This window comes from Channa argus, chromosome 13 (genome assembly GCF_033026475.1).
Source record: "Channa argus isolate prfri chromosome 13, Channa argus male v1.0, whole genome shotgun sequence".
NCBI lineage: Eukaryota > Metazoa > Chordata > Actinopteri > Anabantiformes > Channidae > Channa > Channa argus.
In genome coordinates, this window is record NC_090209.1 from 17,314,330 (window position 1) to 17,336,448 (window position 22,119).

The 22,119-nt window shown below is 37.0% G+C and overlaps 1 protein-coding gene across 1 annotated transcript in view; it reads right to left on the bottom strand.

The window, feature by feature from the left end:
- Positions 1-22,119, bottom strand: part of LOC137139884 (probable G-protein coupled receptor 153) — a 30,748-nt gene that overhangs the window by 4,080 nt on the left and 4,549 nt on the right. The window contains exons 2-5 of the mRNA XM_067527739.1: positions 12,627-13,233; positions 8,963-9,392; positions 4,323-4,512; positions 844-1,028 (exon numbers count right to left, since the gene is read on the bottom strand). Of these exons, the coding sequence (XP_067383840.1) occupies positions 844-1,028; positions 4,323-4,512; positions 8,963-9,392; positions 12,627-13,000 (1,179 nt within the window). The 5' untranslated portion in view covers positions 13,001-13,233. The remainder of the gene's footprint in view (positions 1-843; positions 1,029-4,322; positions 4,513-8,962; positions 9,393-12,626; positions 13,234-22,119) is intronic.

Sequence of the window (22,119 nt, forward strand, 5' to 3'; positions counted from 1 at the left end):
AAATATTCCATAAACTTATATATCAAGTAAATGTAAGCTGTTTCAGCTTCACATGAGCTGCAGCCCATATGAAGCTGTTCATTACAAAGATGACACAGTGTTAAGAAGTATTGTAAAGGTCAATACTGAATGGGCTGCATCAGTTGTTATCATTTGTTTCTAAAGCTACATAACATCATCACAGTCTTCCAGGCCAAGTCCACCAAGTTTTCATCATCATCATTTTGTTAATGAGGAATTTTCATTAATATGGATTCAATATATGATTCTGGATCAGATCAAAAGAAAAGCAGAAGAGTTTTGTTGAATTGCCCTAGAAGGCTGCATGTTAGGACAAGCATTTGTGTCAATGCAGGCTGAAAAAAAGCATTTCACAGCTCTGCAATGTTTGGGATGGATGCTGCATCCAAAGGACACAATTAGAGGGTTGAATATGAGCAGATGCTTTGCAATGCTTTCCTGAAACCTTACCAGACTCCTGAAATATAGAAGGTAAATCAGTTACTGAATTTTTACCCTCTTAGAAAATACCAGTTGAGTCAGTTCAATCTCGGTTCAAGGCCAGGACACACTAGTTGGTAAATAAAGTATATCTAATGTATTGGTGAGACTGATGGTCATATTTACCAAACATTAGTCAGCCAGAGCCTATTTTTGATTCAGGTGAAAAAAACAAAAGGACAAAAATATGTGGCCTATCACGGAGAGATACCATTACAAAATGCAAGATATTGTCAAGGCCCACAAGGCCATTTTACCATGCACATTAGCAGTGGAGTGTCATTTAAAAATAGTTCAACCGATTCAAATAAAAAGAAATGAAGAAAATCATTAAAAATATACCTGCAAATACTGCATTTTATCTTCCTGTTGTTCCCTCAATGGATACCCTTGCGCGACCCCCATTTCTAAGGTTGAGAACTCATACTTGGCATTACGGTTTATCGTCACGATTTCAGGCGCCGAGCTATAGTCATATGGTCTGTCATATATTAAGTCGGCATGAATTCCTCCATCTTGGCTGTTTTCTGCAAAGTGCAGAAAAGCACGAGCGTCAGGATTAGAGAGCAACGGACTCAAAACACAAGACATACAGACAGACAGACGAATAGATAAGAGAGACAAGTTCAATTGTTCTCCGTTTTGTTGACTTTTGTTTCGAGTCTGCTCAAGAATATGAGGTCTAGGTCATATAATTTAATTTAAACGATTAGTAAGGGAGGGAAAAGCCCCAGATCTACATCCTGTACAATAAAATAATATAAAATGTCAGATCTAAAATGTCAGATCTTACGGATGTATAAAACACCCGTCTTCTATGTTGATTTTCTCCAATTACTGCATTCATGTTGATTAAAAATCAATTGGAAATGAGTGAAAATGTGGATTTTTAGGAAAATGCTGGGTAAAAGATGGAAGATGAATGTAGCTTTTTGCACAGGCAGCTTGGCATGCAAGTCAGTAGCTTTGGAAGAACAGGAGTCAATCCGTATACATACAACTGTGATGGATTATACATGGCAAGCCCTCTGTAAAAAAAGCAGAGAACTAGCAATGTTAATTATCATACAGAATATGGACTGGCCTGTGTTGTCTTATGGCTCCTACTGGAAAACGAGTAGTTATTGGGAAGGGTGCCAAGTGGAAGAGGATCATAAGCTTTGAAGGGTTACAAAAAGGTGGGAAGGGGTTTCGCATTAGGGTGAGTTCATACTCTGCTACTAGAAAACAATATGTTTTGCATAATTTATGGAGATCTGGTCATGGATCCAGTCCTCCAACATTTCCATGATTATCATGTGACCTAATTTTGGGACCAATTTTTGTTGAAGTGTCTGTGATTCCTTGTGAAAATTTTCATTTTCAGCCTATTTTAGTATGCATATGTATTTCTGTGGTCAAAGATGTAATTCTTGGATGTTTTTCTTTTTCTTTAACCCATTAATCACTCAGTCAGTGTAATGTAATTAAGTCATTTGCCATAAATATACAGTATATGGCTCTTTGAGTCATAGTCTGACCAGCAGGTAGATAGAGAGATAGACTCCATGTCACAAAAAATAAAATTCAACTAAAAGGCACAAAAATATAACAGAACTTTTTTAATTATTCTAAAAAAAATTATTAATTTATGTCTATTTGAGATGTGTTCACAGAATGTATTGGGTGTATCCCTTTGTGACTTGAGGGAAATATGACCATCAAAATGACATGAAAATGCTTTTCATCTTTAGTGCAATCCTTCCAGTTTCTTTGTGGATCCCAAAAATTAAATGGGGAACCATTTATTTTCTAATCCTCTCATGCCAGGGTATTCTAGAGCAAGATTGCCCAGTTTAAATGCACTGGAGTGAAAAAGACAAAAGTGCTGCAAGGTAAGTATGCCCTTTCCTTTGACATCAGTCTCTCAGCATGGTAAAGGAAAACATTTTAGTGCACACCACATACAAAAAACAAAACAAAAAACAAAGCAGAAAATGTGTTTTAGTATAGAGTTAAATTACACAGACACTTGCCACTTCAGTTTCATCCCCTGACAACCAAGGTCATATGATAGGTCACATGATAACATTTGACCAATGACTTGAAACTACTACAAAGCATAAGAATAATTTAGGCAACTTCATTTATAATGACTTCAGAAAGACATATCAACAACTGACGATATTAGTGTAAAAAGATTTCAAGCACTCCCTAAAAATCAAATGTAAAACTGTTAGAAATAATTATATTTCTAATGATTATTTATTGCAATCAGATACACTAAATGTATATATTCAAGATATATTTGTCATATTTAAGATGACCAATTCCAATATTTTTTCACCATATCTTTATCTATTTTGTAGGTCAACAATATATTGTGAATAAACCTCAAAGCCAGGTCAGATTAAAGATTTAGAACAAGCAAAAATTAACAATTTAATGTTTTCATAATCATGTAGCGCATCTATATATCTATATCTATATCTATATCTATATCTATCTATCTATATCTATCTCTATATCTATATCTATCTCTATATCTATATATATCTCTATATCTATATCTATCTCTATATCTCTATCTCTATCTCTATATCTCTATCTCTATATCTCTATATCTCTATCTCTATATCTCTATCTCTATCTCTCTATCTCTATATCTATCTATATCTATATATCTATATATCTATATATCTATCTATCTATCTATCTATCTATATATATATATATATATATATATATATATATATATATTTGTTTTCTCATTCAACCTGTAGCTTCAGTGAGCTGAAAATCTGGATCCGAAAACACATGTGGAAATAAATAGCAACATATTATGATGCAGTTTAGTTTATATACTATGCAAAAGCAGTCTTAAAATGGTAATGATGTGGTGCTGCAGTCATCATGGGTGCTCCAGAGTCAAGGAGTAATTTAAACCTGCATCATGATGTACAGCACGAACCAGGAATATATTATTTTCATTGCATTTCATGTCTGATGTTATTTTCTCATCTGAATTGTTAGTAATTACTGTCTATGTATATTGATATACTCATAGATTAATGTGCCTTTTCTCCGCAATGCTCTGAAATGTTTGCTTTTCTTGTCACAAATCTTTGATGTTAACTGGCTTATGTGGAGGTCTGATTATTTAATATAGTTACTTTTTTAAATTTCATATAATGACTAATAATTCATTATGAATGAATGAATTTTAATAATGCTGAATTCTCTGTTCTTGTCCAAAATATATTGAGAAACACACAAAGTTGATGGCATTACATTTATTTCTGATAATTGCAACTCAGAGAGATTGCACTTAAAGTACCTAAATGTTACAGGTGGAGATCTCTATCAACCATCAGGCCTTAAAGTAGAGATTTATTGGCTTGATGTGAACATCATTTCCCTTCCTGCAATATTGCTACCCTCAAATTCCCCAGTACAACTATCACCTAAGCTATAATACAAAACTATTGATAGGCTGGTACATTATATTTGTCACTATTATTCTCATGTCCACAGACAGTCCACAGCATGTGTGGACATGCATGTTTGTGTCCAAACCCTTAAGTCAAAGAGCCAAGCATAGTTCCTAACTGTCAATAGGGGTTTCATTAACATTTTTTCTACAATTTCACTTCACAGCAAAACATACTAAGTTTTCTTTGGAACATATTCAGTTCATGGATGTCCTCACTACTTGCAGTGCTGAAACTAATCTTCTCAGAGGTGCCTTAGGACATAGGAATCTGGGAATCATTCACATTTTCAGGTAAAGAGGAGGGGAAAAAGGAGGCTCAACGGGAGGGAGTCACCTCACAATGCCTTACCCTCATCCACATCGTCGTTGGACATGATGGCAACGCACTTCTCCCACACCATGCGGATGTCAGCCCGGTAGCGGTCACAAGCCCAGAGGAACATGGGCAGCAGGATGGACTGGGCGATGGAGCACCACAGCACACACAGCACCATCCAGTTGTAGGAGCGGTCGAACTTCAGACTGGTAAAACTCACCACCTGCACCGTGTCGGGAGAAGGTCTGTCATTATACTATATGGTAAGGTCCTATTAAAACCCATGCACTAATATTTACATTCCTGATTTGCGATCATGTGCAATGTAGCAGTAATAAAATGGTTTGGGCAGATAGACCACTAAACAAAAGAAACAAAGATCACAGTTTACAACATAGAATAACTCTCTGCCTCCACTGTACCTGCAGAGTTGCTTTTCAGATCATTTTTTCCATAGTAATAATAAATGGTGGGAACACGTCAAGAAGTTCAAACATAATAGCAGTTTCTGGGTTTTCTCTACTCCGACATGCATGGAATACGAAAGGCTGACTTTGTTTTAAGAGACAGTTAAAACATCCTGTGATTTTAATAATGAGTAATTACAACTCTTAACGTCACCAGATGAACTATTTAGGCCTTTTTCTCACTAATCCTGTTGAGCTTTGCTTGAGCTTAACCACTAACTTCAGTAAATAGACACTGTGGTTGTCCTTTGGTTTCCAAAGCTCCCTTCAGGCATACAAACAATAATACTATATTCTCAAAAAGTTAGGAATATTCAACTTTAGGGTTAAATGTATGGAAAATGTTAAAGGTTCATGGTACAGTGATATTATATCATGAAAGTAGGGCATTTAAGTAGAAGCATGCAATGGTAATTTCCTCATCTCAAACTATTTTTTGAAACAAAAGCTAACAACAGTGGTGGGTGTACCACATCAAAAAATGGCAATGTCTCAATTGTTAGATGTCGTCGTGGTCTCATGATGTCAAAATGTGTGAAATGTGAACAGCATGATGAAGACAACTGTTTAAATATAAACTGTTGTTGAACCAGAACATTTGGTGGTCGATTCATGGACCAGAAACTTGTTGTGATTTTTGCAGTTAATCACCTTGTTACAGAACAGGATGTTATGCAATAAGTACAGAAAAAATTAACAGGAGGACATGTGCATTCAAAAGGTCAAATTAAGTTCACCTGTCAAGGTTACAGTGCATTGAAGGTACATTGTAAAATTTCACCCGAACATTGAATATCCCTAACTTTTTGCGAGTGTATACTGGTGACTAAGTAAGTGCCCACACTTGCCATTTAAAACTGCCCACTCCAAAGTTCAGAGGCAAAACTGCACCATCAAAAAGTTCTGAACTGTATTAAGATATTAAGGTGCCAAATGCAGAGGAACTTTACACTCCTACTACTGTACTGAGGATATGAAATCACTAAGTCATTCTTATAACATTAAAAAAGAACTAAATCACACTCTATAAACCATACAAACAAATAACCTGCTATAAAAATGATCTTAGTCCAGATCTAGCCTGATCAAACTGATAGAATCTGGATTACAAAATCCATTCTGAACTTTGTGGTGTTATTGATGTGCAAAGAAAACTTTCTCTGTTAAAATCTAACCTAACCTAAAAGATGCTGGCGCTAACATTAAACCACCTTTGTGCTTCCATTAGGCAATCGGCACAAGGCAGCTCAATATCTATTGATACAAAATACAAAAAGGCCTAATCTACAGATCCAGTCCCACCCAACAAACACTGTGTGCACGTTTTGCCACTGTCATTAGTTTTTATTTATTTTTTATTAATTCAACTAAGCAATTGATCATTTAGTGTGTTTATATAAACATTTTAAACAGTGACTATGTTAATGCAAATATATCATGAATCCCGTGCAGTCTAGAGTATAAACCAAATATAAGAAATATATTTTATTTTGTGTATCTAAAAGCAATGCATGTTCCATTTAAATTATTTAATTGTTGTAGTAGTGTTTAATTTATAGTCATATATTTATAGCTTCATATTCCTATAGGGTATTTATGGAATTTTAAATGAAAGTAAATTAATCTATTTATCTTATTAATTTATTTTATCTCAGCATTTAGCTACTGAACCCATTTTTCAATTTATACGAAGTTTGATAGCTGATTTGATTTTGTTGCTGCATGTCTATTTAATAACAAATACACAAAAGAACACATAAGTAACTTTACAGAACAATAACAGCCCAACAATGAATAAATGTGTGACATATTACACATTATCTAAAAAGTTAAATATTAAATATACTACAGACAGTTTTGGAAAGATGATGTCCAAAAACACCTTGTATTTTTTTGTTTCTTTTAGCAACTACAATGTTTTTTCCTTATAGTGGTGATTCTACGTGTTCCATTCCTCAGTATTACAATTTTATAGCACTTTATAATTGAAAACATACAGGTTTATTTGCATACGTATGTGTATGCTTTTCATGCATTTAAATAGCTCATTACATCAGGTCATAAAGAAAGCTAGCAGAGCTTTTGTTCGTTGTGTCATTGTGGACGAAATATGATCTTTCATCACAAAACTACCCTCTATGTTACGCACGCATACACAGAGATGCAGTGTGATGATGTTGTAAAAGAAATATACCACTGTTTTTGATGTTACACCTTATGAACCCACCACACTGCTGCTTCACCTCTGATTCTTAACTCTGCACTTGGTATCCCCTTATATTAATTCTTACAAAGACAGCAAACAGAAACATTATAGCAAAGGCATTATACTAAGAAATTATAGCATATCTACTATTACACTATTATCTTGCACTTAAATCTCAACAATAAATTACATGTACCAAACAGCAGCTGTGGTGCCTTACAGCCTGTGAGCTTACTGGCAATTTCTCTTATCAGAAATGATTTATTATCATTCAGTCTTTCTACCTCAGTCTAATTTACATTTGTTTTTGGCAGAAAACTGCTGTATGGTGTGCAGACATCTAATCTTAATCTCATCTCCTTGCATGTTCCCTGTTTTAGGATCAGTGCTTATTCTAAAACATGATCATGAAAACACTGGAAACATACAGTAATACAGAGGAGCCAGCTGGAAGCCAAAATCATAATACCAGAACTTAATGTGCAAAGTTTATTGCTTTTTCACTTCTTTTCTGTCTGATTCAGATCAGGAGGTCAGGTCTTAGTGAACAGAGATTGACTAATGGCAGCAGCTGTAAAATAATCACTTTAAGAAGCAAAACCTGCTGGGTCTTATTGAAAAATGGTGGGGATAGTTATGAGAATTCTACCTTAAGGCTTTTAGTATTACAATGTTTTGTGCTATAAAACAATGAGGATTGAGTTAGTATATCCATTGGACATTTGCGTTCCTTGAAGGAGAGGATAAATAGAAATGTATGTATGTTTGGTTACAACTTATAACATACTCAACAGAGTCAAATAGAGTGAAAGTTAAATAATGATTTAAAATATTTTCTTTGGAGTTTATTTGAAGCAGTACAATGCTAATCATCACCAAAGTAACTACTAATGCCCCCAAATCTTTCCTTTGAGCTTAATCAAATCTAAAACCTCCAAAATCAACTGTGGAATTAAAAACACTAGGATTACTTTTGTCCCCAATAACACTGTGCTAAATAACTTTCATCCTTCTGAATGATTTGGATTTCAAAATAAAAAGTGCAGTTGCTTTGTGCAGTTCCTGTTTGGCTGCCCTTGCGTGTGTAACACTTAATTTAAAAATGTTTGTTAAATGAAAAATAATTAACAGATGGCATGTACAAATCATAACATAACTGAAGTGATGTATTACAGATAGCATAAATGGATGCAGAAGCACTTAATTTTCTCCCACTATGCAATAACAGGATGAAACCAACTTAATTTAATAAAAATAGAACGTTAAAATATGCACAGACCTACATGTTAAGACACTAATCCCTGTATCTTAAACATTAGCAGAGCCTGCTATATCAAAAACAAAACATATTCTTTTTTCCTGATGGAAAAAACGCTACTGTTGTGACAGTATATTTGGCTGCATCACACACAATATGTCTGTCACCTTTGAATTGACTTATTAAAAATGAAAGACAACCTGAGGGTGGAATTTGCAAACCAAACAATGAGCATTCACTCACTAATAATGCACTTGAAGGATCAGTTACCCCAGGACGTAGATGAGATTAAAGTCAGTTTAAAAAGAGTTCCCTAAAATATGCAGCTGAAATGTATGGATTAGAACATAGAGTTGTATGTTTGCAAGAAAGTTAAAATATGTTTGATAAAAATATGCGTACAGGTGTTAAGATTATGGAAATGCATCCAAACCAACATACAGTGTTGTACTAAAATGACCTTCTGGGTTTTTGACAGCCCACTACTGTCATTCAAATATTCAGAAAAACAGCTGTTTAACTGACATGAGAACCACAATCTGGGATTACACAAACTTTAGAAATTTTGCAAAACACTAATGAATACCTGATAAACCTGTTCCAGATGAATGTTTGATCTGCTCGCTGATACGATATAGTAATGCTCTAATGTCCTAATTTGAACAATTGCGAATGATTTATGAACTAAACATTTTAACTATATATTTTTTGAAGCAAAATCATGTTTATGCATTGAACTCACCAGTATGGGAAAGCCAGTCAGAAAGTCGTAGATGAAGACGATACCACTGATCAGGTAGGTGATCTGGAGTGATGTCTTAAGAGGCTCAGATCCATCAATTGATGATCTGCGCTTCCCCTGAGCATCCTCCACTACTATGGTGGGGACGTTAAACTTGTTCTTGTCCGCATTGTGGCCCGCCTGAATAGAGAAGGTCTGGAAGAGAGCGATTCCAATGCAGATAACACCCATGGTCACACTACCACCGATCAGCAGCAGAAAGCACACACCAAAGCCCAAGCCAATCTCTGTCACAATGAATCTGCAGTCAGAGGTGTAGAAGCGATCAATGGTGTCATGCCAGCCCACTGCAGGAAGCGTGGACAAGATAAAGGAGACCATCCAGATACCCATCACTGTGTGGACTGCCTGTTTCTTGGTGTTACTCAACCTGGAAGCACAATCATAGATGTTAGCATAAGTTGATGTGCTGGCAGATGTAAAATTGGCTTTTTTTCCCCCTGCTAAATAGGTCGTGTAGCTCAATGAAATCTGTTGGCCTCAAACCTTACACCATTGGATCTTACACCAAGATGCAGGCAGTGTAACAGACTACACTGGTACTTAGAAATAAATAGTGTCCAAAACATTACAAGATAAAAGGTAATTAGAGTGAATTGAGGACGGCCAACTCACATTATTCACCTATTTGTAAACTTGTAGCATGCTCCATAAAATAATTACAGTAGAATGAGCCCTTGCAATTTTACGTAAGCTATGACAAAATACTATAAGTGCCACAAACAAAAAGGCCTGATCTGAACATATAACCTGACAAAAGCACCATCCCACACAATCATCACGTAGATAAACTGGAGTTGAACTGAGGGAAATCGATGCTTTGCTCATGGCAAACGATTGCTTTTCACGTCCCTCTGTCTATTTGTCATCTAGGTCTATTTCAACACAAGGGGATTTCTATTTCCTATCACCTCCAAGTAATTGTTACAGTCGAGCAATCTGGTGAATGTGTTTGTGTCCTCTAGCGGTGTGGCACTTTTCAAGGTTTGCAACAGTACATGTGTTGCTGGCAGTGGTCATCTCATTTTCAAAACTTGACGATAAGCTGTGATAAGTAGTTAATATCAATCATAATGTAAAATTTTTTTAGCTTGTATTACAAAGATACACACTTTTACATGGCTTCTAATTTTACGATTTAACACTTAATTTATATTGTTCCTTCAGACCAGCATTTAAAGATTCACTTCTGTTAAAGAGTGGACATAACAATAAGAGACATATAGACAGATTTCTACAGTTTATACAAATGTACCCTCTCTGGTTTGTGAGTTGCAAAGAAATACAGTAAATTCACTGTTAAGTGTCAGTTTTCCGGGAGCAATTTTGGCAAGAAACTCAATCTGTCTCCCTTCTGAGAACCACAGCACATCCTCTTCTTCGTCTCACTAAAACCCTCTGGAGGAGCACGGGCTAGATATAGAATGTACACCCCCACACATACAAAAATGAGTCAAAAATACAGTTAAAAATATATGGAACTAGGACTGCAGTGGCTTACATGAAATGACACATTATGAGTGGCACAGAGGAGGCAGCCATAGCCTCTATCTTGGCACTATGGCTTTGTATAAAGACAAGTGGGTCTTGTCACTGTGACTAATAATGCTAGCCTTTCCTGAATGTGCCTGGGGTACATATGATGGGGAACTTACGTCACCAAGCTGCTTGAATCTATTACCAAAGAGAGAGAGTTGCGAGGAAAAAAGCTCCTAAGAGATAGTGAGTGCACAGTGATGAGAACAGGTCCCATAGTACAAGTTTGGAATTCATAATTCAGTCCTTCAGTGTGAGTTTATGTCAAAGACAAGCCAGCCATGCTTGCTCAGCAGGGCAAACGTGAAGCGACTTTAATGAAAGATGAAGAGCAATTACAAAGTGCATCACCTGAGCTATCACTCGACTATATAGTTCTTAAAGTGACTTAAACAAGAGGACAAGCTGCTTAGAGGAAAGTCAATCTGCAGGTAGGAATAGGAGAGAAGATACTCAGATGAGGGAGATTTTTTTTTGGTGGACATCAGCCAATTGCGACAGCTGCACATGCAATGTAGATAGCAAGATTGAGCATAGATTTTAAAGACTGTTTGCACACATAACTGAAACGTCTGCTTATCTGCATGAAGCTGTAAAACTGGCCAAGCTCACTGTAAGATGAGCATCTGCAAGCCTGATGCCACAGGAAGTACGATTACGGTTTGTTTTTTCACAGGGGAGGAAGAGCAATGCAAAAGAATACTGAGCCTTACCACATGTGCCACATCACCACTTTCTGCACCATTTCAATTACAGTAACGATATTTTGCCTTGTTTAGATTCTGCAGCATGGAATACTGATTTTATAAGTGCACTGCTTGTAGTAGTTATAGAATTTAATTCATAAGTGCATTAAATTGAAAATGATTGTTCTGTACTTACAATAACACAAAGGTCAACGTATCTAATGTGTGCTTCAAGTTAAGATGGTCGACTTCTATTCTGACTTTGGAAATGGAAATTAAAATTCCATGGTGAAAAAAATAAAGCAGTAAAATATTAGATAAGAGCATTGGATCTTGTTAGAACAAACAAATGGCTGCTGTTTAGTAATCATCAGCACATGCTTAAACAGCATATATACGTCTATGAATACAGACAGAAATAGCATCAAAAATGTTGTCGCGAAGGAAGCAGAAATGTTGTTCAGAACATCTGATTATGTGTGAACAGCAGATGTCTTGGGATCCTAACGAGACCAGAAATGGTGTTACTGCAGCAGGGTGCTGACTGTTAGTGCGAGGTGAACCTGATCTTTATTATTCAGTGTTACTTTGTGATATCACTTGTTGCGGCAAGCCAAATTAAGCTGGAAGCTATAGCTGGCATATACAGTCTGGCGGGTTTTATATTGTTACCTGAAGTGAATGCAACCAGCGGATGTGCTGGTAGGAGAGAGATTTCACCCGATGTAGAGCACCCCTCTCAAAAACCGAGCTAAACAAAGTCACAGTGACACTAGCGTAAACAACTGTCCCATCCCAGCTGAAGACGGAGAGGTGGTGAGAGGCTTAGAATTTGCAGATTAAGTGTTGTCTTTTGAGGTGGTTTCGGCATGTGTTTATGGGATGTGCTTCAAAAGGTTATCATTACAAATGCTACTGCTATTTTGAAGGACTGAATGGAAGGAAAAGTACTGTAACTGGATCAGAATCGAAAAAAGGTATTTCAGTACATCTGTTTATCCACAGTACCTTGCTGGTTAAAGCAGATTGGGGATTATTTATTTATTAAAAAGTTCCATCCAAAAACCTGTATGTTGAAATATGTGTTATGAAATGTGCAGAAACACCTTAGACGGGCTGTAGAATTTACATAGAGAACATTTCTTCAGTAAACAACAGTTTCAATAAAACATGTTTACAACATGTCTTTGTATCTTTCAATGTAACCAGGACTATGTTCTTGGAAAGAAAATGTGTAAAACTGTATAGAGCACAACAACAAAATAATTTTCAAGACAGAAATTTAACAGGATAGTTACTTTAATATTTAATATTTGACGTGATATTTAAAACCTAATTCAAGCCTAATTTTGGGTTTGTAACAAGAGAATCAGGTGTCTTACCTGTAGTTAACGGGCCAACGCACCATCCACATACGATGATATGAGAGCGAGGTGACGGAGAAGCAGGTGACTAATGTGAGAGTGTAGAAGGTGGAGACAAACACCTTGCAGAGACCCTCATTCCACTCGTAGCTAGAGTGCTGACGCCGCAGTGTTATTACACAGTACATGGTAATGGGGATTGCCATGTTAAGGATATGTGTGCCTGCCAGCGTGCAGATGAGAAATTCCAGCGGCTTCCACTTTTTCTGCTTGGCACTGACACTAAGGATGCTCCAAGTGTTGGCCAAGATGGACACGCCCGAGCAGACCAGCCAAGCCAGCGTGTTGGCGTTGATGATGTCATCCTTCATGGTGGTTACCTCATCCACCATGTTGGAGCGGGGCAGGGCAGAGCCTGGGGGGCCACAAGGAACTGTTGGCAAGAGCAGGTACACGCGAGGAGAAGGAGGAGGTGATGGGCAGGAGGGGATGCAGGGAGTTTGGCAGGGCAGGCATCCTATCTGGGTGGGTGTGAAAACTCCATGAATTGGGCACAGCAGGGAAAGGACATGGCAGCGGTGCAACACAGTGAGGTTTTAGAGAGGATGGCTAGTTCTCTTACAAGCTAGAGAGAAGCAGTAGAGGGGAAGAAAAAAAGAGGGAGTTAAAGTGATCAGAGACAATGGGTGAGTATAAACTAAACACATTAGTCTAATTAAAATAATCCTTATTTTACATAACTCCTCATCCCATTAAGTGGTTTATACTTAACAACAGTTTAACCATTGCTGCTAATACCAGCAGCAGGCCACCCCTTTTGTGTGGTTAGGACAGAAGAATAATCAGTCAGCAGGGCTAATTTTAAAAAATGCTGCAAGCCATGTGACAACATAGCACACAGCAACAGTCACATGCAACTGCTGAATCATAGTCGGTCCCAACTGCTCTTATAGCCATAGATTTCTGAAGAACTATAACACTGAATAAGGATTGGATGGGAATACTTGGCAAATGACACCACTAGGAGTTAGTCTACATACACATCAAAAGAAACTCAATATTACAGGAGTTGAACAAAATATAAGAGTACATAGAATATAATCCAATAGGATCACCTTGAAAAAGTGAAACTTTAAAATAAGCACTGAAACATTTAGTCAATTATTTAGGTAGTTGTTCAGTTAGAAATTGACAAGAACAACAACAATTTGTAGATTTTTAAAATGCAACACTTATCTGCCGTATATGTAAACACACACACACACACACACACACACACACACAAAATCACTGAGTGCAAAATGCTTGGCACAGCTGGAGTGTGTTATCACATCTATTTCCTGTCTTTTGGCTTGTCCAAACATTGATGTGCTATGAGCAGGACCCTTGGGTGGGGACAATGAAAATGACAAGAACAACATCATCATCACCCTGCTCCCACTTCCACTTATCTAATCTTCTTCTTCGGCTCTTCCCTTCCACTTTAAACATCTGTCGGCAAGTGCAGCTGTCTGTGTACCTGTATCTATGCACCTGTATAACCAGATGGAACAGGAAATGGTCCTAAAAACACATCATGGAAAATTCTGACTATTTGACCAAGGTAGAGCAACACCAATTAAGCTCCAAGTAACACCTAAAATGTAAAGTCTCATTTTTGTTTTAAGCAAATTTGTCACAGTTTTCAGGAAACAAAACAATGGCTCTGCATCAACACAACTACTGGAAGTTACACAAGAAGAACCCCTGTCATCCAGCACTGCTTATGTTTATAAAACTGAAAATATCAGAATTAAACCGATAGAAAACAACAGATTTCAACTAAATAAGTTAGGCATTAATTTAATATGGCAACTCTGTGTAGTAAACTATACGAGGGCCATGTGACTTTTTTGTTGAGTGTTAGTCTATGCAAACCAAGTAGATAACGAAAAAAGATACTAACAAATCAACAATTTTATTAATATTTCACTCTGGTGATGATCAAAGAAAATGCTGTATTTTTAAAGATGTTATCATAGCTCTGAAACACACAAAAAAAGAAAGAGCAGGCAGGAAACTCTAAAAACAATGATTCATAGCTTTGATCCAGGAATCCACAGGTAGTTGGGATGAGCTGTGTTGCAGTCTGTCTGTTGTCTGTGGACTGAAACCTGAGCTGATTCAGACTCTAGGAGCTGAAACAGTGTCAAAATATCCACAACAGCTTGAACAATCTCCAAGTTGATGCCATGAGTAGAATGTGTTACATCTGTTTTGTTTTATGAAGCAACACAGACATATGCTGAAAATTCATCAAAGTCAAAGCAGCACTGAGTTCAAACAAATATTTGTGTTTCCTGCATGTAAAGTTTCTTAATAAGGAGGAAAAAAGTCTGGTCTCAAAATGTTGTCATTATGCTGTGCAGAAGTCAGCTGTCTATTCAAAGTTCCATGTTAACACCTTTCCAGATCTTGGATACAGAGTAAATCACTATCTCCCTCACAGCCTGTGATATGATTTGATAAAACATAATTTCACCTTCGCACAGATCTCCCAGTATCTAATCACAGACATCTGCTCCCACTATTATAACGCCACAGTTTCCTGCGTCGATCCCCTCGTCACTGTCCACTTTCATGCTGTGTCACCCCGGCCCTTTTCTTTTTCTCGGTGTGGATAACCATTTACTGAATTGTCACTTGCCTCTGCATGTTCTCCAGCTGCAGAGCCACAGACTGGAACAGCAACACTGCAATAAACAAAACCCTTTACGGACTTTCAACCCAGCACAACACTAATGTGGGCACTGAGATACAAGAAGTAGCAGCTTTTCTACAGCACTTCGTTGTTTTGTTTTCTGGCCCACTGGCCATCACACATCATAATGTAACTTACAACTGTACAGTATGTTACTTCACTTCACTGTCCAGCACTAAACAACAGATGGCTACTACCTTGTGAACATGGTGAAGAATTTAGCAGCTAAGAAGACATTTTTCCCTCAGCAGTAGGTTGAGACCAACAACAGACTAAAAGAGCATGAAAACAGGACTTGGTTTATATTAGCCTGCTGGCAAAACACAACGTCAAATCAAAGCTTGAGTTGCTCTGTAACTGCCAATTGTGTAATCTGGTGAGGCTGTGTGCAGTACGTGGATGTGTTTACAGCTCGTCACTGCTGCCCCAGTATGTAATTAATTAATGTCATACTACTATTAAAATATGACATTAAAGCTGTGTTTGTGGAGCATTAATCCTGTTTTTGCTTCACTGAATACCCACTTTTAAATGGGATGAGAAGGTGAGTGAAAAATGAGGCATAACAATAAGAAAAATGAAAACATTGCTAACATTGTCATATTCTGTGCAAAATCAAACAAATGCTGTATTTTGAGGTACCAGGAATGTCTTAGTACTAAATGTAAAGTACAATAGGCACAATTTGTGATACATTCAGAAATACATTGTATACAGGAATCATACAGTTGGGACATTCAGGGCTCAGCATCCTTGATTGGTGGTGACCTAGTTTCTGAGGGACAGTCGGATCAAAGAGTAAAAGACTGTGATCAAATGACCATTAGGGAAGATCAATTTAAGGGATCAACCTCTTATTTTGATGGATTTTGTTATGAAGATTAGAAATAGGAGCATTCGGAACAGAACATAGACCTGTCCATCTTCAGGCCATCAGATTGATGGTAGCTGTAAGGTCAGGTAGCAAGAGAAGCCTCTGCCAGAATTTTTACAATCAACAGCTGGAGGTACTGAAAAAAGTTCCAAATGAACAATATAAAAATGGTGATTATAGCTAGTGATGTATAATTTGACCTATTTTTTTGCTTTGCCTATTTTAGTCTTTATATTAAGTCACAGTATCTAAGTTTGACTGTGTTAACCTTCACTTTTACTACATATTCACATATGTGAAATTTACACGTTTTATTCATTCAACAGTACATGTTAGTATACAGCTTATGATGACTACCGAGAATCCACAGATGACTTCCAGGTGTCTGTAGGCCTATTAATGTCAATGCTGATGCAGAACATGAGCATGTTTTATACAGTCTCTAATATCAGACTAGTTTTGTTTATCTCCACCAAGCACATTTATGCTTGGTGGAAGTCTTTGTCATTCTGAATAAAATTCAATTTAGGCAGCCAATCTCCTCAAGCAGCACGTAAGCTGGCCAAAACAAGGGAGAAAACTATATTAAAATGCATCTAATGACTGTGTTGTGTTACGTTGCATTTAAAATGATAGTTTTTATAATGCATATTAAAGATCAGAGAGAATTATGTGGGCTAAGTAATTATGCTAAACTGCAGGCACACTCTGCAATGCAAACCAACAACAACAACCTTTTCCAGAAATTAGATTCAGGGAATCTTATTTTATGGTATTAAATATTTAGCATTCAGCATTCAAGTTTGAGTGTCAACTTCGACACTTTTGTCTCTCGTGTACACTGAATAGAAAAAGGAGCACAATACAAGCTGGCTACAGAAAGAAGGGCAGAAACTGATTAACATACTGAAAGCAGTGAAACTGACTCATAACAACAACATCCATATTTTACAACCAACAAAAACTAAAGTAGGACAGAAAAAGAATCATTTTCATTTTTATTATTTAATCCAAACATAGTTTTAATTCTTAAATTGTGTAACAGTTAATGCAAATTGTTACATGGACATCAAACCACATGTTTTTGCTACATAAAGGGAATAGTACTTTCTACTGCAGCACCGAAACGTGACACTGGACATAAATCATGAGAGAACTGTTCAGTGAACATAATTGGTAGGCCCCTGGAATAAATTCAACACAAACAATGTTCAATTACTAAAAAATATGCTAAAAGTTAATTTTAATCCCCCATTAGTTGAATTTGTTCAACTGAATCCCCAACAATTACTGTAGCCTTCCAGTAAGGGGAACCATCACTATGAGTTCAAGCTTATTTTCCATTTGCAAAATTGACAGAATGAAACATGACAGCGTTGAAATTACACCACTCTGAAAATAAAAAGGACAAGATGGTGATATCTTACTTATACTTGGCTGTACAATCTCTTTGACAATTTTGTAAGCATCTGGCTTTCCAGATGTGAGCAGGTCTGTTTGTGGAGTTTCAAATTGATTTTTGTTTTCACAGAAAAAAAATTGTACTCTTAATAACATTAACACATCTGCTGCAGAAAGAGAGGAAATATTGTACAGTAAATATTAGCAATAATAACTATTATTGCGTTCGTGCTCACAGTGATGCTAAAACAAACACAAGCATAAGCTCTGATTTGCTTAGAACTAATTTATTAGTGACCCGTCAAAGAATATGCAGCGCTAACGTCCTGTCGTCTAACCGTTTTGTGTTTTTTAACTCAAGGACTCTGAAGGCGGCTCTGATTTAAATTTTCTCAACTCTTCAATTTCTCTCTCACTAGAGGCTACTTTAGAGCAGACTTCAACATTGGTTACAATAAACTTACAGTCACAGAGAAATGCACCACTATTTAATAAAAATAAAATCTGAAAACAATGATGGTTAATTGCAGAAACCACAAACACGAGTAGCAGTACTGTTGTAGTACTGTTTGGACTTGACCGTGTGGTCTTCGTAACCATAGTGGAACTAACAGCTCAATCACACACAATCCCCTGGACCTCCGGGCCAAATCTGTCCTCCACACAGGGGAAATCAGCACTGACAATTACACACACACACACACACACACACACACAAACTGTGGAGACTGTCAAGATACTGGGTGCTCACAGGGTGGCACAGTTTGAGGTGTTGATGCAAGGAAGAAATGTGTCATGGTAGTTTTAATGCATTTTAATAATTACACATAGCTTAACCTATGTGTTTATATCCAAACATTAAGAATTTAACCTTAGAGCAATTTGTTTTCAAATAATTACATTTTTGACCTGGATAAATGAAACAAGAAATCAGAGAAACTGAAACAATCCTTGTTTCAAATAACTACAACTAAGTAAACATTTTTCCCTCAGCATATAACTATGACAGATAGTTATTCCGACATATTTATAAATTTAGCTTTAAACTAAATTCAAAAGAATTACATAAAAAATTCTATGAATCATGTCTTAATATGCATTGTATCATGTGAATCGAGATACAAATGTATCTTGTCCACATGATACAAACAGAAAATACTTTTTCTGCTTTAGTGCTTTAGTTCCCAATTCAGTGTAACACAAAACCTGTGCATGTATGCATGACGTACAGTCATACATAAAGTATGTGGTACGATGTGTGCCATATGTGCCACCTTATTAATTTATTAAGGCTTTTACATTATTGTGAGACTGGTCAGGTTAACATATGTATGTCTACTAAGAAAATAGCAGTTCATAAAAATACCTGTCTAATGTTTATTCATTCCTGTGGCTTCTTCAGAAATATCAGCTTTAACAACGTGATCAACGCTGCAGTCTTCTAACACGTTAGAAAGCACATGAATGACTCTTGGTGTATGTGGGTCTTTCTACACTGCTAACGTTTTGTGTGTTTCAAGGCAGATTATCCAGCTTTATTTTTATGATTTTTAGGCAGAGCTTAAGTCATTTCCTACCATAATATATCTGTCACTGTAAACTAAAATGATGACAGACTGTTTTCACAAAAGCATTTACAGAAATGCCATCAGTATTGTAGCGGCTTGGTGAAAACGGCTTTGTGCTTTTCTTCTCCTGGATGACTAACTTATCACTTTGCACATTTTGGACCGAAAAAAAGGCACCAAAGACTTTTTCATTCTTCATCTCAAACTATAATCAGCTGAGATACAGAGTGAAAGAGACAAGTGTGCCTAGACAGATTTTGGCAGGCAAAAAGTCGCATTTATCTGTTAAAAGAGGGGCCAGAAACGATGACAGCCAGTCTGAATGAGATCACACCAGTAATTACACAGAAACCTCTTCCAAGAAACACAATTTTCAAATGTTTATCAGTGCTCGCCCTCACAATGTCGGTCACTGTGATGGGTGTGGTACAGGGCTGAAAGCTGGCATATGTGTGTGGTGCTGACCCACATCTCTCAGCTTCGAATTGACAGGAGCTGGAGCAGAGGTGGGAGTGGACTTCTTTTATAAGCTCCCTGCTGACAGGTGTGATGCATGGGTTTTTATTGCCCGTCCAACTACTGATCCCTGCAGCAGTCAGAGAGGAAAATATTCCGTCTCAGGAGGCAACACAGCTACCCCCGAGAGCGCAGCCTAATATTGCATCTCTGATGCCTACACATGACAGGTGCTTTACTTTGAAAGTCAAGTCTGCAGACGTATGCTTTTTTTTTTTTTGAGGCAGCAGTACCTTGCTACACATTTATACAGCTAGAGACACTTGTTTCTGAAAGCTGCATTAGTACCGTGCAGCTTTCTGACAGGAAATTTCAGGAGCAGTTTTTAATTTCCCTGTCCCAAATAAAACCTACAGAACACTGACTGTAAACATCCTGTAATTTTGTCTGGATGTAATCTGTTTCCTTTGTGTAATTATGTTGAATTTAATACCACTGTCAGTATTTCTCCTGAATCCTCTACATCTAGTGGCTAAAGGGGTCTTAATAAACTATAAGTGAATGAACCCACTCCATGGGTGTTCCCCCACATGTCTGGGTTACTCTCATCACCTCCTAGAATTTCTGAATGATTGTTACTGAGGTCGATATTTACAATGAACAGTTCAGAGCCTTAAGCATATTTCTATTAAATAACTCCCCTTCAACTAAAGCATGTTTATTGTTACATGACTTGCATCCAGAAATCATTCATTATCAAACTATCAAGGGGTTATTAAAATGCTCATTTTAACACATACTCTATCTGTAGTCTTGTGCATTTAACACTTGATAATTTGAAACTAATGACTGAAACAGAAAAGATATTTCGGCCTTTCAACTCAATTCTGAATTATATAATATATATATATATATTATCATAAACATATTTCAAAGACTTGTACAAAAAACTCTTTCATCATATTTTTCTATTTGATCATAGTTTCTCCTAGTTTACAAGTGGTTCAAGCTGTCACCCACACAGTGCAAGTGAAGAGCTCTCCTTTACCCCATGACGTATTACAGTGGCCCCCAGAGGCCAAAACACTATTAATCTTACTCATCTCCAGCGTGTGCTCATTATGTAGTTATCAATGAAAGCCCCGAAGAGGTTTGTTCTCATGTGACAAATGATCAGCAGTCCTGGCTTTAACCGACTGTCCTGCTGAAAGACTAAGATACCTCTAACAATGTAGATTACCTTCCTAAAAAAAAAGAGAGGGGGCTGATATTTGAGACATTTATGAAATTGTTGGTTTATCAATTAGACTGAATAGAGTTTTCACTGGGTAAGGTTAACAGATAAAATGATAAGAAGAAATAATTAAAAATGTATAAACTAAAAGCCTCCATTATCTATATTGGTAGTTTTTCATTCCCGGACCATTATGTGTGGTCCAAAAAATAGGTTCTGTATGCATCAAAGCCCAAAATGGATCAATATTTAATTATAATCTATCAAGTTTTCCGTTACCTCCATCTGTCCCCTCTCAGTGTACTCAATCCGAGCTCCACACCCGGAGGAAGACGCACAGCAGAGCATTACGAAATGTATAAAGCTGCCATTATTGACCTTCTTATCATCCCAACATTTCACACCACAGTCACAATCACTTATAGCATAAATCCTTGCAGTTTCCATTTACGTGTTGTGTCACTAATAAGTGACATGTTGTCATCATACCTTCATCAGGTCAGACACTGGCAAACCACTATCACATTAGACACTCTGCTCCACTGCACTGGAACCAAACTGGGTCTCTTACTGTGCATGTTGCACAGCATCTGCATTCACATTGAAGATGAAATGTACAGTAGAAAAACGGTAAGTTTGAATCACATTACAGTAACTCCGTGTTTTCTTTTTAAAAATAACACTGCCAATTGTGCTTTTATTGCAAACAGTGAATCAAACCACTGTGAGGCAAAGACTGGCACTGCTGTACTGGCCAACTAGCACTCCTTTCAATGTGTAATTTCTTAAATGGAGTCTCAGACACTCTTGCAGAGCAGCACCACGTGCACCAGAAAATGCTCATTACAGTACATTAGTACAGTGAATATCCCTAAATGTCTGTAGATTCTGCTGAGTCAGCTGCTTTACAGTGATGACATATCATTAGTTGATGGGAGTCCAATGTCAGTCCCTTGTTCAGTCATTCACTATATTCTGTACAACACTCCCTAGTGCTGTGTACTTCTGAATCATCATGATTTTGCGTCACGACTGACGAGTGTAATGTCGCATAACCGTAATTTTCATATCTATCAAATCAAGTGGATTGCATTGCAGGATTGTTAGGGCACTTTATAAAGCACATTATGTTTCACAGTGAGAATTAGAACTCTCAGACAAAGGGTGGATGGGAAAATACAGTGCATCAGGAAGTGAAACAGTGTTTATGACAAAGCCCTTGTAATGGAGGACCAAAA